The sequence below is a fragment of the Danio rerio genome, chromosome 25 (assembly GCF_049306965.1).
Source record: "Danio rerio strain Tuebingen ecotype United States chromosome 25, GRCz12tu, whole genome shotgun sequence".
NCBI lineage: Eukaryota > Metazoa > Chordata > Actinopteri > Cypriniformes > Danionidae > Danio > Danio rerio.
In genome coordinates, this window is record NC_133200.1 from 34998522 (window position 1) to 35022271 (window position 23750).

Genomic DNA, 23750 nt, shown 5'->3' on the forward strand with positions numbered 1-23750 from the left:
ATATTCATTATTTTTGATGTCTTGGTCACACTGTTTGGAGGGCCAGAACAAAGTGCCTCGGGGGCCGGATTCGGCCCACGGGCCGCCAATTGAATAGCCCTGAAATATACAGTGCTGGGCATAAATAAGTATACACTCTTTTATATTCTCAGGGAATATAACTAATATATTTTGGTGCATTTAAACAAAGCGGTTTTATAAAACGGTTATATCCAATAAAAGTTTTAGTTTGTACTCCTAACATCTTTAGGAACCAAAAGATAATTAATTTAAATTCAACAATTCACAACTAAATTAAATATAACTAAAAAATTTCAACTAAAGTTATTTATTTAAATGTTTCGCTTTTTTTTTCCTGTTTATTCAAATTGTATTTAATATTTTCACTCAACATAGTAATTATATTAACATATTTATGTATGTTAATATATTAATTTGTATATTAATAAAAATATATTTATCGCAGACTAATTTTCATAAGTTTTGTATAATTATAATTTAAACTAATACATAAGTATAAACTTCTTATTAATCCCCCAACATAATAATTTCTGTAAATGTTGTATAATTATAATTGAAGCTAGTATATAATATTAATATAAACATATTAATCCTCAACGTATACATTTCTGTAAGTTTTTGTATAATTATAATTTAAACGAATATATAATTTCAATGTATACATATAGAAATGAGTTCATTAAGGAATTAATACGTTTTGCATAATTATAATTTAAACTGATATATATTATTAATATAGACCTATTAATTCCCCAACATACTAATTACTATATGTTTTGTATCACTATAATTTAAAGTAATGTGTAATAATAATATTAACAGGTTAATCCCCCAACATACTAATTACTATATGTTTTGTATCATTATAATTTAAAGTAATGTGTAATATTAATCCCTCAACATACTAATTTCTGCAAGTTTTGTATAATTAAAATTAACATGAATACATATTATTAATATTAACACATTATTCCCACAACATACTAATTTCTATATGTTTTGTATTATTATAATTTAAACTAATCTGTAATATTAATCTTCCAACATACTTCTAATTTTTTCCAACACAATTTTTGGACTCTGATAAAAGTTTTTTTTATTACATTATTTCCTGTTTTGGCTTTTGAACTGACTAATCTAATGTATACATTATGCTCAAATATGGTATTGTGAAGCATACTATAGAAATTATTATTTAAAGGGGACCTATGATGCTCCTTTTTGCAAAATGTAAAAAAAAAAAGTCTGTAATGTTTCTAGAGTGTGTATGTGATGTTTTGGTCACTGTCGCTTTAAATTCAAATGAGATTGTGCTCTTTTCAAAAGAGGGCGGAGCTACAAATATCTATGTGTCAGCATAGTGGTAGATTCAAATACAAGACTTGCATTCTATGCTAATGAGGGAGAGATTGTCACTAGTGGGTGGGGCTTTCCCCCTCTGAGGGAGAATGGAATGTCAATCAAAGTGTTTCTACAGACTGTTTTGATCAAGTGTGATTATAAAAAAACCTAATTATTCAATTTTTACCATTAAAAGCTGGTTATATTCACAGACTGCTGCCGCACAACTCTGTGTTAACCCTTTATGAAAGTGATTTTCGCATTATAGGTCCCCTTTAAAGGAGATCCGTTAAAGGTGTACTGGTTTATGCTGAGCACTGTATGCATGTCCATCAACCCTTAGCAAAGAAAGATGCAGAAGGCTGGGAGACGGTGCAGCGTGGGCGCTCCATGAGGCCAAGGGCCAAAGTAAGCCCAGTTCTGGTTCATGCGAGCCCCAAAGACGACAGTGACAAGGAGAACCAGCACGTCCAACCCTCACCCCAAGACAAATCTCAGGACGTGAGGGAGCAAGAGCCACCCATACCCCAAGAGCCCAGCAAAGAGATGGAAAAGACCCCGGTCATCGAGGTAATGACGTCAACCAACCTTCCGTCATTAATTATTTAGAGCCCAGCCATAGATATGAAGCCTCTGAAACATCAGAAAGTGTTTGTTTGGTCACAGTGTGTTCATAGATACACTGTCCAGACAGGCCAGTATCAAGTGGACGGGCATCGATTTTTGAACATGTTTATCAGATTCAATGAGGCCTATTAAATATTGACGATACGATGTCCTGGATTGCGTTTGGAGAATATGCCGAAGCCAAACCAATTGAGCTGCCATGCTATCTACTTCCTCCTGCATAGACACCTGCCTTCTAAGAGACGGAAATAGAAAGTCATCAGTGAGTGATTTGGAGGGTAGGGAACAGCTCTGAAGTGCACGTGTCATTAACACGTCACTCTAATTAGAATAATACATTCTTCAGATTTAAAGGGATAGTTCACCCAAAAATGGAAATGCACTCAATTTAGCCTTCATGAGTTTCTTTTTTCTACTGAACAACAAAAGATGATAGTTTGAAGAATGATGGATACTGGTAGTTATTGACGTCCATAGGCGATTTACTTTGTCCACTTGAAACACAATCAAGTCTGAACTTATTCTTACCTCAGGGTTATGAATACACAGCCGTTTCATTGTAGGAAAAACAAAAAATTTCTACTTCTCTCATCAATAGAAAAAAGAAACTCAATCATGTTTTGAACAAGTGGAGGGCCAGTAAATTTGGATTTTCATTTTCATTAAACTACCCCTTTAAATTAAACATTTTTGTTGATGCATTTGATTCCATCCTAGCCAAAAAAAAAAAATAATTAAAAAATCCACAAAAGCAACACCAAACGCTGCAAAAGTGTCAAATTTAATTACTAAATTTTGACATTTTGAGGATCTGAAACATTTACATTTACATTTTACATTTAGTCATTTAGCAGACGCTTTTATCCAAAGCGACTTACAAATGAGGACAAGGAAGCAATTTACACAACTAAGAGCAACAATGAATAAGTGCTATAGGCAAGTTTCAGGTCTGTAAAGTCTAAGAAGGGAAGTATTAGTAGTATTAGTATTTTTTTATTTTTATTTTTTGTACAGTTAGTGTGATATTCAAAGAGGCAATTCTCGTCTCGTCATTTCTCGTCTTAACGTCCGTGTGAAAGTCTTTTTTAGTAAATACATTTGTGTTGCTGTCTTTTATATTTGCTTTTATATTTTGCTTTTTAAACCTAGAATTTGACCGAACTTTATTAGGAAGCAGAAAATATGGCTACTTTTCTAAAAAAAAAAAAAAAAAAAAAAGGCTTCATGTCAAGAGGTTTGTCTGGAAAATGCTGCCTCTATAGGCAAGCTCACAAGTTTAGACTTGTTTACATGCCTGTGGTGCTTGATTGTACAGTTCTTGGTATGCTACGTGTTTGTTTGCGAAATGCATGATATTGTTTAATTATTGAGCATGCTGTGTTTCTTCAGTTCTGTTTGTTTCCTTCTTGTTCTCATGTCTGCCAAACGGTCTGTCATACAGATGCGGCGAGGAGTGCTGTGACTTGCATGTTTGTGTTCATATTTGTGTATGCATCTGTGTGTATCGCGCAGCACCCAGCAGAAAGTATTGAAGAGGAAGGGCAGAGTGTCAGCGCCCCCTCTGAGGACACGCCACCCCTCACGTCCGACCCCACGCCGCCCCCTACTTCTCCCCTTTTGCAGGTTCAGTGCCCGGACTTGGTTCCCGATCCAAGCCCTCATCCTGTAACACTTGTTCAGTCAGAGGAGACGGGTACTGGGCTAACCAAAGTGGAGCAGGGGACGGAGGGGTCGGTGTGGAAGGTCGCAACACCATCAACAAAAGCGGAGGCACCGGTCTACGTTCCCCTGGCAGTGATGACACTGGAGAGCTTGCTGGACCCCACAGAACTTTCTACTGTGAGTGCTGAGAGACACAGGCCAGGGTCAGGGCTGCCGCCTAAACAAAGTCAATCCCAAAAACCTCCAGACGAGGCAGGGTTACCCCCATCCCTCCTCCTTTCTCTCAGCAAGTACATGTGTGTGCGTGCTGAAGGGGGTGCGCAGGTTTCCGATGTAAATAGAGAGCAGTGTTAAGCAAGAGTTACCACAGTTGTTCAAGTTATTATTTTAGGCTTATCAAGTGTTCCCTGCACTGGTCAGATGACTTGACTAGTTTTTAGCCACAGGCTCTCGTTGACCTTGACCTCCCTTTGAGCCTTGACCTCCCGAAATCTCATTACGTTCAAAAATGCCAACACGCATCCCCTATTTCTGCCAAAATGTTGCTACTTTTGAGGTAGTGTAAGGCCAAGTTTCTGCAGATCACTCTCAATAGTTGCCTCCAGCTCCTCTGATCTAATATAAAAATGTTTCATAGTTTGGAACAAAATTTTCAGCCAAGAAAACAGGGCCTTATTATCTGTTGCAAAAACAGTATAAGAAATACCAATGCTAGATCACATTAGAAATGCAAATGTCATGGTGCAGAATATTTCATTTAACTCTTCTAAGGTCAAAGCCCTTGGTTGGCTTAACCACTTGGCCTACAGATGTAGATTATATGGCACCTATTTTATTGTTTTTTTTTTTAAAGAGAAAGTAGGAGTGACGCAAGCACTTTTGTAAAGACATTCTAATTTTCCCTCATTTGCCATCCCTAACAGTAACATCTAAGAGGTTAATTAAGACTAGACCCACTTTACGTGCTACAGGCATTCTGAACTTTCAGCCTTTATCAAAATAGTATGTTAAAATAAAAAAAAAGCCAAAATGTATGCCTGTTTTCCACCAAAATGTTTCTTTTCCTAGAGGTGGTGTATGGCTAGAGCTCCTCCAACCTCTCTCAGAGTCTCCCCTATGAACTCTTATATTAATGGTTCAAGGGGGACCAATTTAAAACCAATTTTTCAGCCTTAAACAATCTTTTCTTCTGCATAAAGTGGGGCCTTGTTGTCTTTTGAAGAAAAAAAATATCAAAACCTACCAGATGCAGAATGCAATAATCTAATTTCTACATTTTTTGAATCAATTCCAATTCCAATACTACGTTGACTTAATTCCTCACTGTTGTTGCGATTCTTTTCAGATTCTTAAGCCGGCCAGTTGGAGCATTATTTGCATTATTAAAAGCCATACAAATACCAGCTACATTATTATATTGTTACTAACATGCATGATCACAACAGTCACATAGAAACTGAAAACTGTACTCAGAAATAACTATAGCTTTATAGTTTATAAGGCACACACATGAAAAAGATGTATTAATATGCATGAATTTGGTACAGAAATGAAGCTACAAACATTAACTTAATTGAATAACTTAATTTAACATTAACTTCATTGAATAAAAGGTAATAATCAACAATAAATGTTTACATAGTTTATTTTTTGGATATTTGCATGGTATAAATTACAGAATAGTAAGAGAACTAGTTATTTGAACCAATTAAAAGATGCAAATTATGCAAATTTGTTTGCAGAAATGTAACTGATCCTTATTAGCAAGTGACTTCAGGTTGTTATTAGCATGAAAGTTTTAATTGAGTAGTTCTTATAAACTGAAAAGAGAAGTCATTTATCTTTATGGAATCAATTCCCAACTTTGGTTTCGACTCTTGATTTTCAGTGCCTCACAATCAAGGAATCGATTATTTTTGGAATCGACTTTCAACCCTACAATAATCAAATTATGTTCAACCAGCTGTGAAATGTCTTGCTTGACTTACTTCTTTAACTTAAAGACTATTGGTTAATTAGATGTTGGCCAAAAATCTAACTAGGCATGTAGATATCTCATGGCTGTAGAAGACAGCGAGTCCTGTTGTGGTGATCCACTTATATCCTGTCTCGCCCTCTTTAAGAGAAACCTCCAAGGGGTTAATTAAGTCGAGACCCACTGCATTTGCTACCAGCTTCCATTACCTTGAGCCTTTACCAAAATTGGGTGAAAAAAATCACCAAAACTCATGCCAAATTTCCAGCAAAATGTTCCCATAAGTGATGCACGGCTAGGGTTCTGCCGACCCAGAGTCACCCCTATTACCTTTTAAATAAATGTTTCTTAGTTTTAAAGGAGCAAGTTTGAAACTAATTTTTCAGCCTTGTAAAACATTTTCTTTATCACAAAACAGGATCTTGTTGTCTTTTGGAAAAGGGATATCAAAACTTACCAGTTACCAGATCCAAGTACAATAATCAAATTTCTGTCCAGCAACCAACCAATTTTAAAATGTCTTCCTCAAACTTCTCAAACTTTAAGACCATTGGTTGGTTTAGCTAATTGACCCACTGTACAGATATAGGCCAAAAGGCATGTCGATTTCTGATTGCTGCAGAAGTAAGTTGGTGACTCCAGTTGTGGCGATCCACTTGTCTTCTGTCTTGCCCTCTTTAAGAAAAATCTCTAAGGGGTTCCATTGCTTTGAGCCTTGACCAAAATCGGATCTAAAAAAATCACCAAAATGCATGCCCGTTTTACAACAAAAGTTTGCTTTACCCAGAGATATGGAGCATGCATGGCTAGGGTTTTGCCAATCCCTCGTAGTCGTTCCTATGACCTTTTATATAAATCTTTCTTAGTTCAACAGGAACAGGAGCCTTGAAAACCTTTTCGTTCCAAGTACAATAATTAAATTTCTTTCCAGCATCCTACCACTTTCAAAATGTTAGACCTTCTCAAACTTGCTGCTTGACCTGTAGATATAGGCCAAAAGGCAAGTAGAAGACAGCGAGTCCTGTTGCGGCGATCTACTTGACTCCTGTCTCGCCCTTATTAAGAAAAAACCTCCAAGGGCTTACTTAAGACTAGACCCACTACATTTGTTACCAGCTCCCATTACTTTAAGCCTTGGCCTAAATTGGGTGTAAACATTTTGGCAAAATACAAGCCCCGTTTGCCACCAAAATGTTGCTTTACCCAGAGTTATGGTGCATGGCTAGGGTCCTGCCAGACACCCAGTCGCACCTATGATCTTTTATATTATTGTTTCTTAGTTCAAAAAGAACAGGAGCCTTGAAAAGCTTTCCTTCATCATAAAATAGGATCTTGTTTTGGAAAAGTGGGACAAAAAACTTACCAGATCCAAGTACAGTAATTACACTTCTGTCCAGCATCCAACCGGTTTCAAATTGTTCTGTTTGACCTTCTAGAACTTCAAGACCATTGGTTGGTTTAGCAACTCGACCTGTAGATATATGCCACAAGGTAAGTAGAAGACAGCGACTCCTATTGTGGCGATCTACTTTTCTCCTGTCTCGCCCTCTTTAAGAGAAATCTCCAAGGGGTTAATTAAGACTAGACCCCCTGCATTTGCTACCGGCTTCCATTACTCAACAGGAGCTGGCCTCTGTACAAAACCCAGTCTGAAACAATGGAGATGGATGAGGTCTGAACGGCCAGACAGAAGCACAATCTCAGTGGTGTCAGAATCCGGAATCATTGCTTCCGAGCTCCAGACACCACCTCTCTGGGTGGGTCAGATAAGCCCTGCTCTGTTTAGACTCCAGATCTAAGGCCAGCAGGCGGGCTGTTGAGAGAAATCTACCTCTTATTATGCTCGTTAGCATGAGGTCTGACACTGACCTCAGTATAGCTCTGAGCGTCTCCGTCCTCTCTTGCCGCCATACTGAAACTGGCACTCGGCATACTGTTCACTCGTCAGCTTCTGAAAGCGGAGGTCAAGTGTTGTGGCCTCTGATGGCTGTGGGTAGGATAGTTTTTCCAAAATATTTTGGCAATTTACCAGTCATCACGAGTCATGAAAACCCACAGGTGCACCAGTGGATGGAATGCTTGTGAGCAAAAATGTGGCCCTCAACAGACCCCTCTATTGTTACCACCGTAAAATCAGAATAAACCCATCTGCTTACAGGTTAATCGTGCTGAGTTGCCTAATGGCATATTGCAGGGTCTTTGGCCATCTTAATTATATAATCAGTGGTTTGACTTCAAGGTTTTAAGATATTAATAGTAGTTGATTAACTTCAATACGTTTGAATACTTTAAAGTCATTCAGCCTCCTTGAGTCCTAGCAGGCCCTGGACAACCCAATACACTGACCTAAAGTAAAATAAAGTCATTCATTTAAACGCAATAATAATAACAATGCACAATATAAAATTAATGCAGCTATTAGACATTAAGATACAACTTAAAAAATTGTCAATATTCTCAAACACTCAATTGAAAATTTATTGTCGTGTATTTGAGTTAAACGTTTTTGGATTTGTTTTATTCTGTAAAGTACCAATGACATTTCTTCCAAATTTAAAAACGTTTTGGCATAAAGTGACTATTGAAAACACACATAGTTTTTATATCTCAGTGGGGACTCCGAGTTTGTGTGCATTCAGGTTTAAGTCCCCACCTGGATTTAAAAACAAGTACATACACACACAAAACATTCATTCATTCATTTTGTTTCGGCTTAGTCCCTTTGTTCATCAGCGGTCGCCACAGTGAAATAAACCGCCAATTATCCAGCAAATGTTTTACGCAGATGATGCCTTTTCAGCCGCAACCCAGTACTGGGAAACACCCATACACTCTCACATGCACATACACTATAGCCAATTTAGTTTATTCAATTCACCTATAGTTTATGTGGGGGAAACCGGAGCACCTGAAGTAAACCCACGCCGAAATGCCAACTGGGCCTGCTGAGGCTCGAATAAGCGACCTTTTTGCAGTGCTAACCACTGAGCCACTGTGTCGCCCCACACATAATATGCTTATAATTATTTTAAGGCAACACAATAACAATGTTTTTAACTTCAGAAGAGTTAAAGAGATAGTTCACCCAAAAATGTAAATGTACTCACCCTTCCAGCAGTTCCAAATTTGCGGATTTTTTTTGCTTCTGTTAAACACAAAAGAAGATATTGTGAAGAAAGCTGAAAGACTGCAAGCATTGACATCTATAGTGGGAAAAACAAACACTGTGGAAATCAATGGTTACAGGTTCCCAACATTTGACTGAAGAAACAGAAGAAAATAAGAAGTACAAGATGAGAGAAATGTCATCTTTGGGTGAACAATCACTTTAAGAAATCAATATAACCCTGATTATCCATCACAACAAAAAATAAAAGCATTGTTACTTGAACCAATTGTCGTTAAATGAACAGAAATGCTTTAAATAACAGAATGTTTATTGGAAATTGGAAAGAATTGTCATCTGACCTTCACAAAATAAAACAAATATTAACATTTTGCTCAAGACCGCACCTGATGAATCCAGTAAATTTAGAGAAACTGTGAATTTGCAAGTGGTACGTTAATAATAATAAAAAAATGTAAACAAATAATAATAATAATAAAATTATCTATTAGCCATGAAGACTATATTCACAACACAACTTACCTTTTTAGTAGGGCTGGGCGATTTGGCGTGAAATCGAAATCTCGGTAAACCGTTATACTAAATTTTAACTCAATCACGATTAATGAACAATTCTTTTATTTATTTATTTATTGTTTGCCTTGTCTGTGCAGCCCACACTCGTCAATGCTAGATGAGAATTCACTTGCGCTATACGTCGTCGTGACATGTAGTTACATGTTTTAAGAGGTCAGTGTTGGCGTCAGTCACGGCGAGGGGTATGCGAAGGCATGTAGGTTGCGCCAGACCATACGCTACACTCGACGCAGAAATCTAAAGGCCGCAAAGCCCTCACCGTGGCTGATGCCGACTCTTATGCGCACCTCTCAAAAAATGTAACTACACGTCACTACAACACGTAGCACAAGCTCTGTGATTGGTCGGCTAGGTAGCTGTGACTGAGAGTGTTTACTAGTGTCGAGTCCCATGAAGGAGCTTCAGATGGAGACTTCTGTTTTGTGTTTGTGTTGTGATTAAAGTTGTTGCACGTCCGCCGGTTCCCGCCTCTGTAGAAGCAAGTTTTAGCTACTTGTACATTAAGGGAGCGTTCAGAAAAAAACAAAACACCCCAAAGAAACTCGACACGGAGGAACATAAAAACCTACTGGCAGCTAGCGCTTCGAAGCAACACACACAGCATTCAGAAGTATAATGCCCCATTCACTCGTGGCGTCAGTGTGAACGCTTTTGAATGGGTGACGTCAGGCGTTGTCAAACTGCATTGTGGATCCAACGGTGCTGCTTCAGTGGCAGTGCTCGCTACAGACGTTGGGATTTTCTCAACTTTTCAAGTGCCAATGAATGCATCAGCCAATCAAATGGCTTTATGCAAAAACACCAGCTCAGACAGTAGTCAATTGCGGACTAATTTCATTGGCCTATGCTGCAATGACGATCGCATCAGCCCCAACTTCAGACACGCCCTCTGTCACGTGTTGACGCTGAAGCGGCGTGCGAATCAGGCGTAAATGCACGACTATGCGCAAGGCAGGCGCCGTGGGTCATGCCGATTACTTGACGCAGAAGTATAAACCAGCCTTAAACAGAGCAAAGTCACATGACTCCACAAGCGGTAGGGAAAGTAATAAAAAAAAATTGACCTTAAATTGAAATTAGATCGATTATAGCTCCTTACTTTTTGATTAATCGCCCAGCCCTACTTTTTACTATCATACCAAATAATCCCCTTCATTCTTATTGCGCCCTTATTGTGGTTGTGTGCTGCATGACTTCATTACGTTTTCCCCCATGCGTGGTTTTTGTGATCGATTGTGTTTATGGCGTGTGCCCGTGTTATCATTTCATTTCGTCTCTTTTCAGTTTATTAAACATCCGTTGCTAAAGTTTGCATTAAAGCTTTGCATTCCAGAAATGTAGGTCCAGCCTAAAGTTAGAAACAAGTGCTGAAATGATGTCTTGATTAAAGTTTTGCTGCCTGGGAATGGAGCCTGATGTGGCTAACATTTTTTTTTTGGCCTCTATTTGGTGTAGTGACTTTAATGAGTGTTTTCACGCTTTTTGTCAGCCTCAATCCATGGCTGAAGTTTTGGCTAAGAAGGAGGAGATGGCTGATCGTCTGGAAAAAGCCAATGAAGAGGCGATTGCGAGCGCCATCGCGGAGGAGGAACAGCTGACACGAGAGATCCAGGCGGAGAACAGCGAATTGGAAACCGACAATGAGAGCGACTTCTCTGTAGGTCAACGACTCTGATAGGTTATCATTTTGTGCTTTCTAAATTACTGTAAGCATTTTCATCTGTTTCTGCTCTTTTAAAGGCAAGTATCGGGAGTGGAAGTTGTGGCTTGAATTTGGACTGGAGCGAGATGTTGGCTGATTACGAGGGTAATTATTCAGTCTTTAGTTCTAACGGTGTGTTTTAGCAAAGACTGTAAAATACACAAAACTTGTCACTCGTATAGTTTTGATTGGGGTAAAGTGTAACGGTCAGAATAGCGAATAAAGCCCCGCCTACCAGTACAGGAGCCAATCATCAATCACTGTAGACTGACGTTTGTCCGGGGAGAAGCTCGGATCAGACTTTTACGATAGTTTCACACTGGATTCTCAGCGAAGAAATGTATCCACAAAACTTGAAATCTTTATTTTTAAATGAAGTATTTCGGTTTTGTAATCTGTATGAAACGAATGCGAGGTACAGTCCGTCCTGTCAAACGCACATCACCTGACAGCAATTACTTAAACGCCCACAAAAATTTGCAAACAGAGGCTGCGTCCGAAACTGCCTACTACTCAGTAGGTACTGCACTTGATTTTAAACGTGCTTCTCGGCCATTAGAAAAATATGTTCTACACAGTATGAATGTGAAAAGTATGAATGTTATTCGGACGTACTACATCCGCCATTTTGTCATGGTCATGCGACCTACGTGCGTCAATTGCGTCGCTTTACTCCCATTCATGAATTCTCTTGCAGGGCATCATGGGATGCACACTGCAGAGTCTCGCCGGAAGTAGTAAGTCATCTGGGTACTTCTCGCATACTGATTTTCCAATTCTAGGAATTCGACATACTACTCGGCTCGCATACTGATTTTAGCATACTATATAGTATGGACGTATGCGGTTTCGGACGCAGCCAAAGAGTAGCTGTAATTTCTGGAGGAGACTCGCCATCAAGACCAAGTAGTGAATTACTTTAGAAGAGCTGCGCGATCTGTTGATAGAGATGATCAGAGAGGACGATAATATGTAGAACGAGGATAAATGAGGTTGGTATCGTGATCGCATTCCTTTTGAGTGTGTTTGCTTATTAGCTTGGTTAACCTGAAAATACGCAGATTTGGTTTGATTTAAACGTTTAGAAACTATACTTGGGCGAGGCAGTGGCGCAGTAGGCAGTGCTGTTGCCTCATAGCAAGAAGGTCGCTGGGCCGCTGGTTCGAGCCTCGGCTCAGTTGGCGTTTCAGTGTGGAGTTTGAATGTTCTCCCTGCATTCACGTGGGTTTCCTCCGGGTGCTCCGGTTTCCCCCACAGTTTAAAGACATGCGGTACAGGTAAATTGGGTAGGCTAAATTGTCCGTAGTGAATGAGTGTGTGTGTGTGTGTGTGTGTGTGTGAATGTGTGTGTGGATGTTTCCCAGAGATGGGTCGCAGCTGGAAGGGCATCCGCTGTGTAAAAACTTGCTGGATAAGTTGGCTGTTCGTTCCGCTGTGGCGACCCTGGAATAATAAAGGGATTAAGCCGACAAGAAAATGAATGAATAAATGAATGAAAGAAAACTTATTAGTCAGAGGTTGTTTAAGTTTATTGGTGGTTTTAAATATATAATATAATCATAAGCTTGGCTAACAGTTTTGGAGAATTTGATGTTTCCCCATTTAAGCAGAATGATTGAGCTTACGGCCTGAGAGGCCTCTCAAAGATGGCCGCCAAGTGAAATGGCTTGCCTTAAAGGGACTTTGGTTTAAGTTAACTGTGTGTGTGTAATGACTGCAACTGAATGGTCTAAATTGTTGTAATAACGGAAAATACATTATTTGACTTAATCTACTTAACTTGGGGGGGGGGGGGGGGGGGTGTCACACATACAGGTACAGTTATAGTAAGAATTATTATCCGTCCTGTTATTTTCTTTATCAATTATTTCCCATAGGATGCTTAACAGAGCAAAGACATTTTCACAGTATGTCTGATATTTTTTCTCGTGGAGAAAGTCCTATTTGTTTTATTTCGCCTAGAATAAAAGCAGCTTTTAATTTGTTTTAAAACAACTCAAAGATCAATATTATTAGCCCCCTTAAGCAATATTTGTCTACAGGACAAACCATTATTAGACAGTGACTTGCCTAAGTAACCTAATTAACTAGCTTTAAGCTGAATACTTGTATCTTGAAAAAATATTTAGCCAAATATTATTTACTGCCATCATGACAAAGATAAAAGGTATGAGTTATTGAAACTATTGTGTTTAGAAATGTGTTGAAAAAATGTGTGGGGAAAAATAGACAAGTGGGCTAATGATTCTGACTTTAACTGTAAATTTATTCTACGTCTTTCCTGACAGCTCGAGAGCCGTGGCGTCAGAGCACTTCATGGGGTGATATTGTAGAGGAAGAACCCGCGCGTCCACCAGGGCATGGCATTCACATGCATGAGAAGCTGTCATCACCTTCACGCAAACGGTAACACAGTACTGTTACAAACTCTAATTAAACGTACACCCAAACTCTTTGTTGTTGATATAAGCCAATTATCAAAATATTGTGGCTTGCCTACTGTATTCATTGCATAAGCTGGATCACTTAAACACAGAGAAGCTTAAAAATACGCAGTACTTATAATAAGTGGACCTGGCAACGCTATATTTACAGAATAATTGTAGATTCTTTAAAGGGAATTTTGTTTGAATTCATTCGGTTGAGAGTTTGCTGCAATACTTTTGTTTGAATTCTGACATATAAATTCAAATAACAAAAAAAAAGAAAACTGTAGACATTTACTCAACTCAAATGGGATTTCATACTACTGTGGATTATCAGGTTGCCTCATAGTTTCTTCCTCTGCGGATGCCAAGCATTAAAAAGACTGCAATGTAAATTTACAATTGGCCAAAAAAAGCAAAAAGGAAGATACAGGTTTCAGTTGAATTGTGATCCAGTACTCATTATAATTAGTGCTGGGCAAAGATTAAGCTCAAATTATGAGATCTAAAATATCTTTTGACATGATATTTGTGTGTTTGTTATACATTAATTTATCATGTATGTGATACACACACACACACACACACGCATGCATGGAAACAAAACTAGATGTCAACATATAATACTTAAATTTATATATAATTTGTATCATATACACATATATTTTCTATCTTAATATTAAGAAACTTTTATATGCTTATATATAAAACTCATATATATATATATAAATATGTGTGTATGCATGTATGTACACATATGTGCGATGATGGATTTGCTTTTCAGTGTTCCACCACACTGAACTGAACTAAACTGAACTTTAATTCTGAAAACTGGACTAACGCAGATTCAATTTACTAGACTGTCTAAGCTGCTTGGCTTTGACACAATCTGCAATGTTAAAGCGCAATAGAAATAAACATGAATTGAATTGAATATATATTATATTATATTATATTATATTATATTATATTATATTATATTATATTATATTATATTATATTATATTATATTATATTATATTATATTATATTATGTTATATTATATTATATTATATTATGTTTTATTATATTATATTATTTTATATTATATTATATTATGTTTTATTATATTAGATTGTTATATTATATTATATTATATTATATTATATTATATTATATTATGTTATATTATATTATATTATATTATATTATATTATGTTATATTATATTATATTATATTATATTATATTATATTATATTATATTATATTATGTTTTATTATATTAGATTGTTATATTATATTATATTATATTATATTATGTTTTATTATATTAGATTGTTATATTATATTATATTATGTTATATTATATTATATTATATTATATTATATTATATTATATTATGTTTTATTATATTAGATTATATTATATTATATTATGTTTTATTATATTAGATTGTTATATTATATTATATTATATTATATTATGTTTTATTATATTAGATTGTTATATTATATTATATTATATTATATTATATTATATTATATTATATTATATTATATTATGTTTTATTATATTAGATTGTTATATTATATTATATTATATTATATTATATTATATTATATTATATTATATTATATTATATTATATTATATTATATTATATTATATTATATTTTATACTATATTATATAGTTAAAACAAACTTTTATTTTGGATGATTAATTTTTTGCCCTACACTAATTACAATATTATCTTATTCTTATTCATACATGTGTGAGAGCAAATGTAACAGTGTTGTTCTTAAGGCAGTCAATTTAATACATGGTATTTTTAATTACATTTATTTAAAAACACCCTATTCTAGTTTCGTTTGTGCTTTAAAAAAAGGTTTGGATGTAGTATTCGTGATTAAGGATAGTCTCTAGCGAATGCCCGGTGTAGTTTCTGTTTATACCTACATTTTGACTTAAACATTGACATTACTATTAAATGTAATGGATTTAGTTTTGTAAGCGAGGGACCTAAAATACATGATTCTAATGCTTGTAAAGATTTTGGCTATTGGTAGGCCATTTTTCATAAAACATCAGTGTCACATACACACCATAATGCTATTTCTCCCTTCAAATTGTTTTCTGTAAAATAGCATCGTTTTCCCCATCTTGTTTGTTTTTAGAAACTTTATTTGATTCAGATCTTTTAATACCTTTTGCAATGCCTATTAATGTAAAGCTTTCATCTAACTTTATAGCATATTAGCTTCCTTAAATTAATATTAATGATTTATTGACACTTTACAGTAAGGTTGTATTAGTTCAATCATTTAATTTTTTGTAGGCGTAGTCCCTTTATTAATCCGGGGTCTCCACATCGAAATAAACCACCAGCCCTTGTTATAGCCTACAGACAGCTTGTTATAGCCTCCCCCCAAAATATAACACTGTGTATGGAAGGCATCGTCGATGCACCAAGATATCGAATTGAACCGAATCGATGGCATGATAATTGTAACCCAACCGAACCGTGAGACCAGTATAGGTTCACACCTCTAAATCTAATATTTGTGTGTCAATTAATCTGAATATCATTTAATTTGCTTAAAAAATTAACTGATCACATTTTAAACCATTTGGCTGTTTGTTGTCAGAACTATTGCCGAGTCCAAGAAGAAACACGAAGAGAAACAACTGAAAGCCCAGCAGCTCCGAGACAAGCTGAGAGAGGAGAAGACCCACAAGCTGCAGAAACTGATGGAAAGAGTATGTTTTTCTTTCCTTTTAACACCTGTAGACGCAGCTCATTTAGCCTCTGCTAGCCTGCCTCGGCCACAGGGGAAAATCCTGTGCGCGTACATGCTGAAAGAATCACTTAACAGCCATTTTAGTCCTTCATGCTGATTCATCCCTCATAAAACTGATCTTGCTAACTTCTTCGAGTGTGTTTGTTTTTGTTTCGCTTCGTTCTTTTCAGAGGATCGAGATCTGAGACAATATTGCGTATTTATATATCCGCACTTGAAGTGGAAGACTAACACGTGTTATTCGCACCCGTGACAAGTTTGACTTCTCGAGTCTGGATTTGATCTTCACGTTTTTTTTTCCTCAGGAGAAGGATGTTAGGAAGTGGAAAGAAGAGCTGCTGGATCAGAGGAGGAAGATGATGGAGGAGAAGCTGCTTCATGCTGAGTTCAAGCGAGAGCTTCAGCTCCAGGCCATCGTGAAGAAAGCGCAGGAAGAGGAAGCCAAGGTCAGAACTGGCTAAGCTAAAAGAGATGATGATACAATTACAACAGCATTTATTTATAAAGCTCATTTTTACACAATAAAATTGATCCAAAGTGCTGTACAAATGTACTATAGGATATGTGTCAAAATCGATTCCTGGAGGGCCGCAGCTCTGCACAGTTTTGCTCCAACCCTAATCAAACACAGCTGATCCAACTATTTAAGGTGTTCAAGACTTTTTTTGAACACTCGATTAGTTGGATCAGCTGTGTTTGGTTAGGGTTCTAGCAAAACTGTGCAGAACTGCGGCCCTCCAGGAATTGATTTTGACACACACAGTTGATACCAGAAGTTTACATTCCCTCTAAAAAAATGGAACATAACCATTTAAAAAAAATTAAAATAATAAAAACGTTTACTATTTAAGGCCGTACTCACACTAGGTACAGTTGCCTCGAACCGGGCCAAAGCACGCTTGTCCACCCTTCCGTCTCCCCCGACGGCCCGCGCTCACACCACAAACGGGCCTCGGCACACTTACGTCATCGCTGCTGCGCTGTTCAGTGAGAAGCGCTCTCATCAGCACAGTGGAGATTTCTCTAGTTATATCGTTTCAGTTGTTTGTGATGCAGTGACATGCAGTCAAATATTTCGCCAAACAGTCCTTAGGGATGCGGTGACACACAGTCAGATATTTCGCCGAACAGATCTGCCACTTTTGGCGCTCATAAACAATCATAAAGCTCTCATGCTGCACGAATGAGGAGGTTTGCAGGTGTGCAGCTGACGTGCAGTGAGGGGTTTGCGTCTTTAGTAAACTGCGGCAGTTTTCGTTCATTGAACAGTAAGAATGATTAATAAATCCATATAAAACAGTCCCTTAAAAGTCACATCTCGCTTTCAGTTTCGGGCTTTGGCGTGTTTTGCGCTCACACTACAAGTGTACCGTGCCAAAGCCCAAGTAAACCGCGCTCAGGCCCACCTCTTCCAACCGGGCCAGGGCCGGCCAAGTGAACCGTGCTTGAGCCCGATTTAGCGCACTCACACTTCTCAAACAATCCGGGAAACAGGCCTGGGCACGGTATGGATGGCATAGTGTGAGTAGGCTCTTAGGTCTGTTAGGATTACCTAAATGATTTACATGTGCTAAATGCCAGAATAATGAGAGAATTTAATTTAGAGAATTGTTTTATTTATTTTTAGACAGTCAAAAGTTTACACACATTTCCTTGTTTTTTGTTTTTTTAGCTTTGCTTTTAAACTGCAAAACTTTGGTCAATGTTTTGGGTATCCTTCCACAAGCTTCTCACAATAGTTTGCAGGAGTTTTAGCCCATTCCTCCTGACAAAATAGGTGTAACCGAGTCAGATTTGTAGGCTGTCTTGCTCGCACAAGCTTTTTCAGCTCTGCCCACAAATTTTCAATAGGATTGACATCAGGGCTTTGTGATGGCCACTCCAAAACATTCACTCTGTTGTCCTTAAAGCACATTTTAACTAATTTGGCAGTATGCTTAGGGTCATGGTGTGTTTGGAAGACCCATTTGTGGCCAGGTTTTAATTTCCTGGCTGATGTCTTGAGATGTTGCTTCAGTATTTCTACATAATGTTCGTTCTTCATGATGCCATCTATGATGTGAAGTGGAGCAGTCCCTCCTGCAGCAAAACAGCCCCACAACATGATGCAGCCGTCCCCATACTTCACAGTTGGGATGGTGTTAGTAGGCTTGTAAGCTTTCCCCTTTGTCCTCCAAATGTAACACTGGTCATTATGGCCAAACAGTTCACTCTTAGTTCCATCAGACCACAGGACATGCCTCCAAAAATGAGTCTTTTCCCCAGTGTAATTTAGCTAATTGTAATCTGGCTTTGTTGTTGATTCTGGCTAGTTGATTTTCCCATGTTGTCACACAAGGAAGCAGTGTGTGTTTGAGGTTTTCCTTCAATACTATTCTACAGTTGTGCCTCCAATTAACTCAAATGTTGTTGATTAGCCAATCAGAAACTTCCAAAACCTCGACATCATCATCTGAACTTTTTCAGAGGCAGAATGATCTTATTGTATGTAAACTTCACTTTCAAGAAAAGAAAATTACTCAAACATTATTTCTCTCTTTATTCTGCTATTAAGCAGAACAGAAACAAATGTGATAATCCTAACTTACCTAAAAGAGAAAAAGTTTAGTCACATTAACATCTGACTATTTTTCTAAATGGTTATGTGCCTTTTTATAAAGTGTATGTAATCTTCTGATTTCAGCTGTATGTACTGTAGGAATGGGAATATAAAAGTAGTCGAGCAACATTGCTCTGCAATATACTGCCCGGCAACATTGCTCAAAAATTGGCTTAAGTATCATCAACATAAGACACTGATGAGGCAGTAAGACCACATACTCAAAATACCACAGTAAGACTGAACCAGGAAGTTTATTAGATGTAGTTGTTGTGGCGTTTATTCAGCCTTTCTGAATGATGAACCATGAGCCACACACAAATGCCCTTACTACACACCTTCGCTGTGAACATACACACGTATTTTTAGCACGTTTGTTGTTTAGTCGTGGCAAATGTGACAGGGAGACAATTATTTTGCATCTTGTAAAACAACAGGTCCCCTTTAATAAACTTGTGTTTCTGAATTATGTCCACGATGATATGCAGACATCAAAGAAAAAGTTCTTCATATGTTTAAAAAGGAAAGTTTAAATGTAGCCCTCTCCTCATGAAGAATCATACATATGCAAATATTAATGAAATATCTTAATGCTCTATTTGTTTATTTGTTTTGTAGGTGAATGAGATCGCTTTCATCAACACTCTGGAGGCTCAAAACAAGAGGCACGATGTTCTGGCCAAGCTAGACGAATATGAACAGCGGCTCAATGAGCTGCAGGAGGAACGCCAGCGCAGGCAGGAAGAAAAACAAGCCCGTGATGAAGCCGTTCAGGTATAAAGCCTAACCCTATTTTGCTTGTTTGTTTTGTAATTTAATTTAATATGTAATGTGCAGCATCCACTTGGATGATGCGACGGCAGCCACAGGACTGCTGCGCCAATGCGCTCACCACACACCAGCTATCGGTGGAGTGCTGAGACAGTGATACGGCCAATTTAGTGGATGGAGATGATTGGGAGGCCATGATCAGTAAGGGCCGATTAAGGGACTTTGGTCAGGACACCGGGGTTACACTCCTACTCTTTACGAGAAGTGCCATGGGATTTTTAATGACCACAGAGAGTCAGGACCTTGGTTTAATTTCTCATGCAAAAGACGGCGCTCACTGACAGTATAGTGTCCACTTCACTATACTGGGGCATTAGGACTCACACAGACGGCAGGTTGAGCGCCCCCTGCTGGCCTCTCTAACATCACTTCCAACAGCAACCTAGTTTTCCCATGTTGTCTCCCATCTAGGTACTGACCAGGCTCAGCCCTGCTTAGCTTCAGTGAGTAACCGGTCTTGGGCTGCAGGGTGATATGACTGTTTTATACCTTTTAATTGATTAATTTCTGTTTGTCTTCAGGAGCGTAAGCGTGTGCTGGAGGCTGAGCGGCAGGCGCGTGTGGAGGAGCTGCTGATGAAGAGACGCGAGCAGGAGGCCCGAATCGAGCAGCAGCGGCAGGAGAAGGATAGAGCCAGAGAAGATGCAGCGCGAGAGAGAGCCAGGTCAGCATCACGCCCTGCCAAACACACCAAACACCCTGATTCAGCAAAACACAAGGACAGAACAGACCAGTGCGAAGGCCTCAAGCTGATTTAGGGAAAGTGTACATTATAGCCAAAGTACAGAGTACAACTCAAAAGTTTGGAGCCATGATAAAGAAATTTATCTATAAAATAATAATACAAAAAAATTATATATATATATATATATATATATATATATATATATATATATATATATATATATATATATATATATATATATACAACAGTTCTGTCTGGTTCTCGGATCTGATAGGCTTATAGCCGTGATATATTTAAGTAATATCAGCACCCGTAAAGCCTCTTTACCCTTTGTGTATTACTCCGCCCACATACAGCCAGCAAAAAAGCAGACACAACAGATCTAAAGTTTAAAAGATGCTTGCTCAACTGTTTAACTGTCAGCTTATGATTTGAATCCAAGGCGGAAGAAAGTAGTTCCTCGTACAATAAGGATCTTTACTTCTATGGTTTACTGTGGGTTTGTTGTTTACATGAAGAAATCTGTGTTACAAGTAAAAAAAAAATTCTAATAAACAATTATATTTTGAATTTAAATAGTTTTTGTCTTGCGTTTACATTAATTTTACATTTGAATAGCCAGAATTACAAGTTTCAGTCTTTTAAATGTGACTAATCGCAATTAATATAAAAAAGTGTGATTAATTAGATACATTTTTTGATTGATTGACAGAACTAATATATATACATATAATATATATATATACATAATATATATATATATATACGAAATCGATCGAAATTTATGCTCAATTTCGATTATCGAATGAAAAAATAGAATCGTCGATGCTGGCTCGCCCCCATGTCACGTCAGCTTGGCTTGCCAAGTGGGAAAAAACAGGCTTGTTGAAGTGCTTGTTAAACTGCAGAAGCAGGAGACCCGTCGACAGAGCTTAAACCCTCTCCTCTTTCAATGAAGTCGAGTGTGTGGCGGTGTGGAAGCATTTTGGATTTCCAGTGAGTTATGTTGACAACGTTCGTGTTGTCGACAAAAAAAAAACACAGTTTTCCAAGCTCTGCTATGTACGTATTACGTACGGTTTGTCCGATAGACAACACCAGCATCGCGATCCTCCGCCCGCCCCCGTTGCAAATCCGCTCGCGAAAAGTACACACAGAAGCAGGTCGCACACCAGAAGCGCCGCTCGGCGGCGCGCCACGTAGCGCCATGTATTTTAGAATTCTAAACATAGGTTTCTATCAGGATACACACACCGGCGCCGCAAGTCGGCGGCTGTCGGCGGCGCCCGGCGACGGCTCAGGACGCAGTTCAATTTTCAGCTGCGCCACAGAGCGCCATCTGATTCGTTTCATGTTAAATATCATACGAATGTGCGCGTCTGGTGTGCGATACTTTAAACTGTCATGTGCGCGCCATGTCGCGGCGCCGAGCGGCGCTTCTGGTGTGCGACCTGCTTCAGGCCCTGTTCACACTGTCTTTGTTTTTAAATGGCATTTTAGAACGACAACGATTTAACATCCACAGTGGCGTGTAGCATTTCTGAGCAGCCCTCCCTCCTCTCTACCTCTGAAAATGCACATCACGTGACCACACACACACAGACGCACACAGCCATATGCTCGAGAGAGCAGGTCAGAGGACTGCTTCAATCTTTCACTCACTTGTACTTAGTCATTTTAGCGAACACCTCAGATACTGTTGGCTGGTTCCTGTTGGTTGTGCGTCTTTTTTACCGACGCCATTATAACGACACAGATCACTGCCTATTCACGAGTCCCGCAGAAAAAGTGATTGACAGGTGGTAATTATGTGTGTATCTTGCCTTTATTCATTTACTGTATGATTTGTTTATGGGTAAAACAAAGACCATGCAGGTCAGGTAGTTTAAACGGTAGGCTACAAATAATTAATTTGGTCATTAATTAATTATTCATAATCGAAAATTGAATCGAATCGTGCCTTTAGAATCGAAAATGTAATCGAATCGAGGATTTGAAGGATCGTGACACCCTTAATATATATATATATATATATATATATATATATATATATATATATATATATATATATATATATATGAGCGCACCCCTTAGTTTCAAGCAACGAGTAGACACTAGGCCGTCTATCAATGCAATACAATTCTACATAAATGATATAATATGACATTGATTATTCAATCACTTTGATTCATTTTGTACATGTGTGGAAGACATATTTGAGAAAGAATAGAATTAAATAACTCTGTTTTTAAATTTGTGGGCAAATATTTATAACTTTGAAGATCACCTAAACTCTTTGCAGCTTGAATACTTTTATTTATCGCCCCTGAATGATTATTTTTATTTACTGATAGGGATCGTGAAGAGCGTTTGGCTGCTCTCAGCGCAGCTCAGCAGGAAGCCATGGAGGAACTGCAGAAGAAAATCCAGATGAAGGTAAACTATAGTATTATACTGTGCTACTGGTGTTTGGAGTTTTACTACTGATCATAGAGCTGTGCTTCCCTGACAAGATGTGCATGAGAATCGTGATCTCGATGTCATTAGAATTAATCATTAATTGATTTCAAACACCCTTTTTATGTTCATCACCGTTTACAAAAACTGTTCATGTTTTCAGCACGACGAGAGCAGTCGCAGACACATGGAGCAGATGGAGCAGAGGAAGGAGAAAGCCGCTGAGCTGAGCAGTGGGAGACACGCAAACACAGACTACGCTCCCAAACTCACACCGTATGAACGGAAGAAGCAGTGCTCGCTCTGTAACGTTGTGGTAAGTACTGCATTATGGGATGCGTTAGGATTATATAAAGAGCAGATAAATGCCATTGCTGGGACCACTAATTGGCAATTTAATTCATTTTGTTTTAGTTTGATTTTGGATCGCTTAGCTTTGTCACGATACTGGAATACCAATCGATATTACATTTAAAAAATGTCCACTGCCGCTAACATTTGAATGCGTTCCTAAACAGCGCTGATTTGCCATTGTGTTCACGTGCTCTGCAGAAATGACTGTGATTGGCAAAGAAGCTCATCAGTTCACCCAACTGTTTACTGAGTGTAACCACGGATACAGAGACACTGGAGTAGTTTAAAGCTGCAATTCATCAGCAGCTTTAAAACGCTCCAGTGTCCCGGAATCTGTAGTACAAGTAACGATGACATTCAACAACTGGAAACATGTTTAAGAAACTGAAAACATATTTAGCTTTTTTTGTTTATATGGTAATGTAAAAAAACATCTTGTGGTATAAAACTTACCTCTGTTTTGTTATGATATGAATTTTCTTTTGATATGAGCAGTATCACATGAGTAGCAGTGTGATATGACTGCATATCAGCACTGGTGGGAGGCATGTGTTGGCACGAGGCACAGGTGACCAAAGTATTTTCT

The 23750-nt window shown here is 38.0% G+C and overlaps 1 protein-coding gene across 4 annotated transcripts in view; it reads left to right on the forward strand.

Moving 5' to 3' along the window:
* Positions 1–23750, forward strand: part of scaper (S-phase cyclin A-associated protein in the ER) — a 219691-nt gene that overhangs the window by 41065 nt on the left and 154876 nt on the right. For 2 of the 4 annotated variants that reach the window (XM_005163154.6, XM_005163156.5), the window contains exons 8-18: positions 1706–1932; positions 3502–3828; positions 10819–10986; positions 11070–11136; positions 13320–13437; positions 16086–16197; positions 16544–16684; positions 19456–19611; positions 20190–20332; positions 22708–22789; positions 22974–23126. In XM_005163154.6, the coding sequence (XP_005163211.4) occupies positions 1706–1932; positions 3502–3828; positions 10819–10986; positions 11070–11136; positions 13320–13437; positions 16086–16197; positions 16544–16684; positions 19456–19611; positions 20190–20332; positions 22708–22789; positions 22974–23126 (1694 nt within the window). The remainder of the gene's footprint in view (positions 1–1705; positions 1933–3501; positions 3829–10818; positions 10987–11069; positions 11137–13319; positions 13438–16085; positions 16198–16543; positions 16685–19455; positions 19612–20189; positions 20333–22707; positions 22790–22973; positions 23127–23750) is intronic. The other 2 variants (XM_005163155.6, NM_001123047.1) reach the window with 1 other exon arrangement.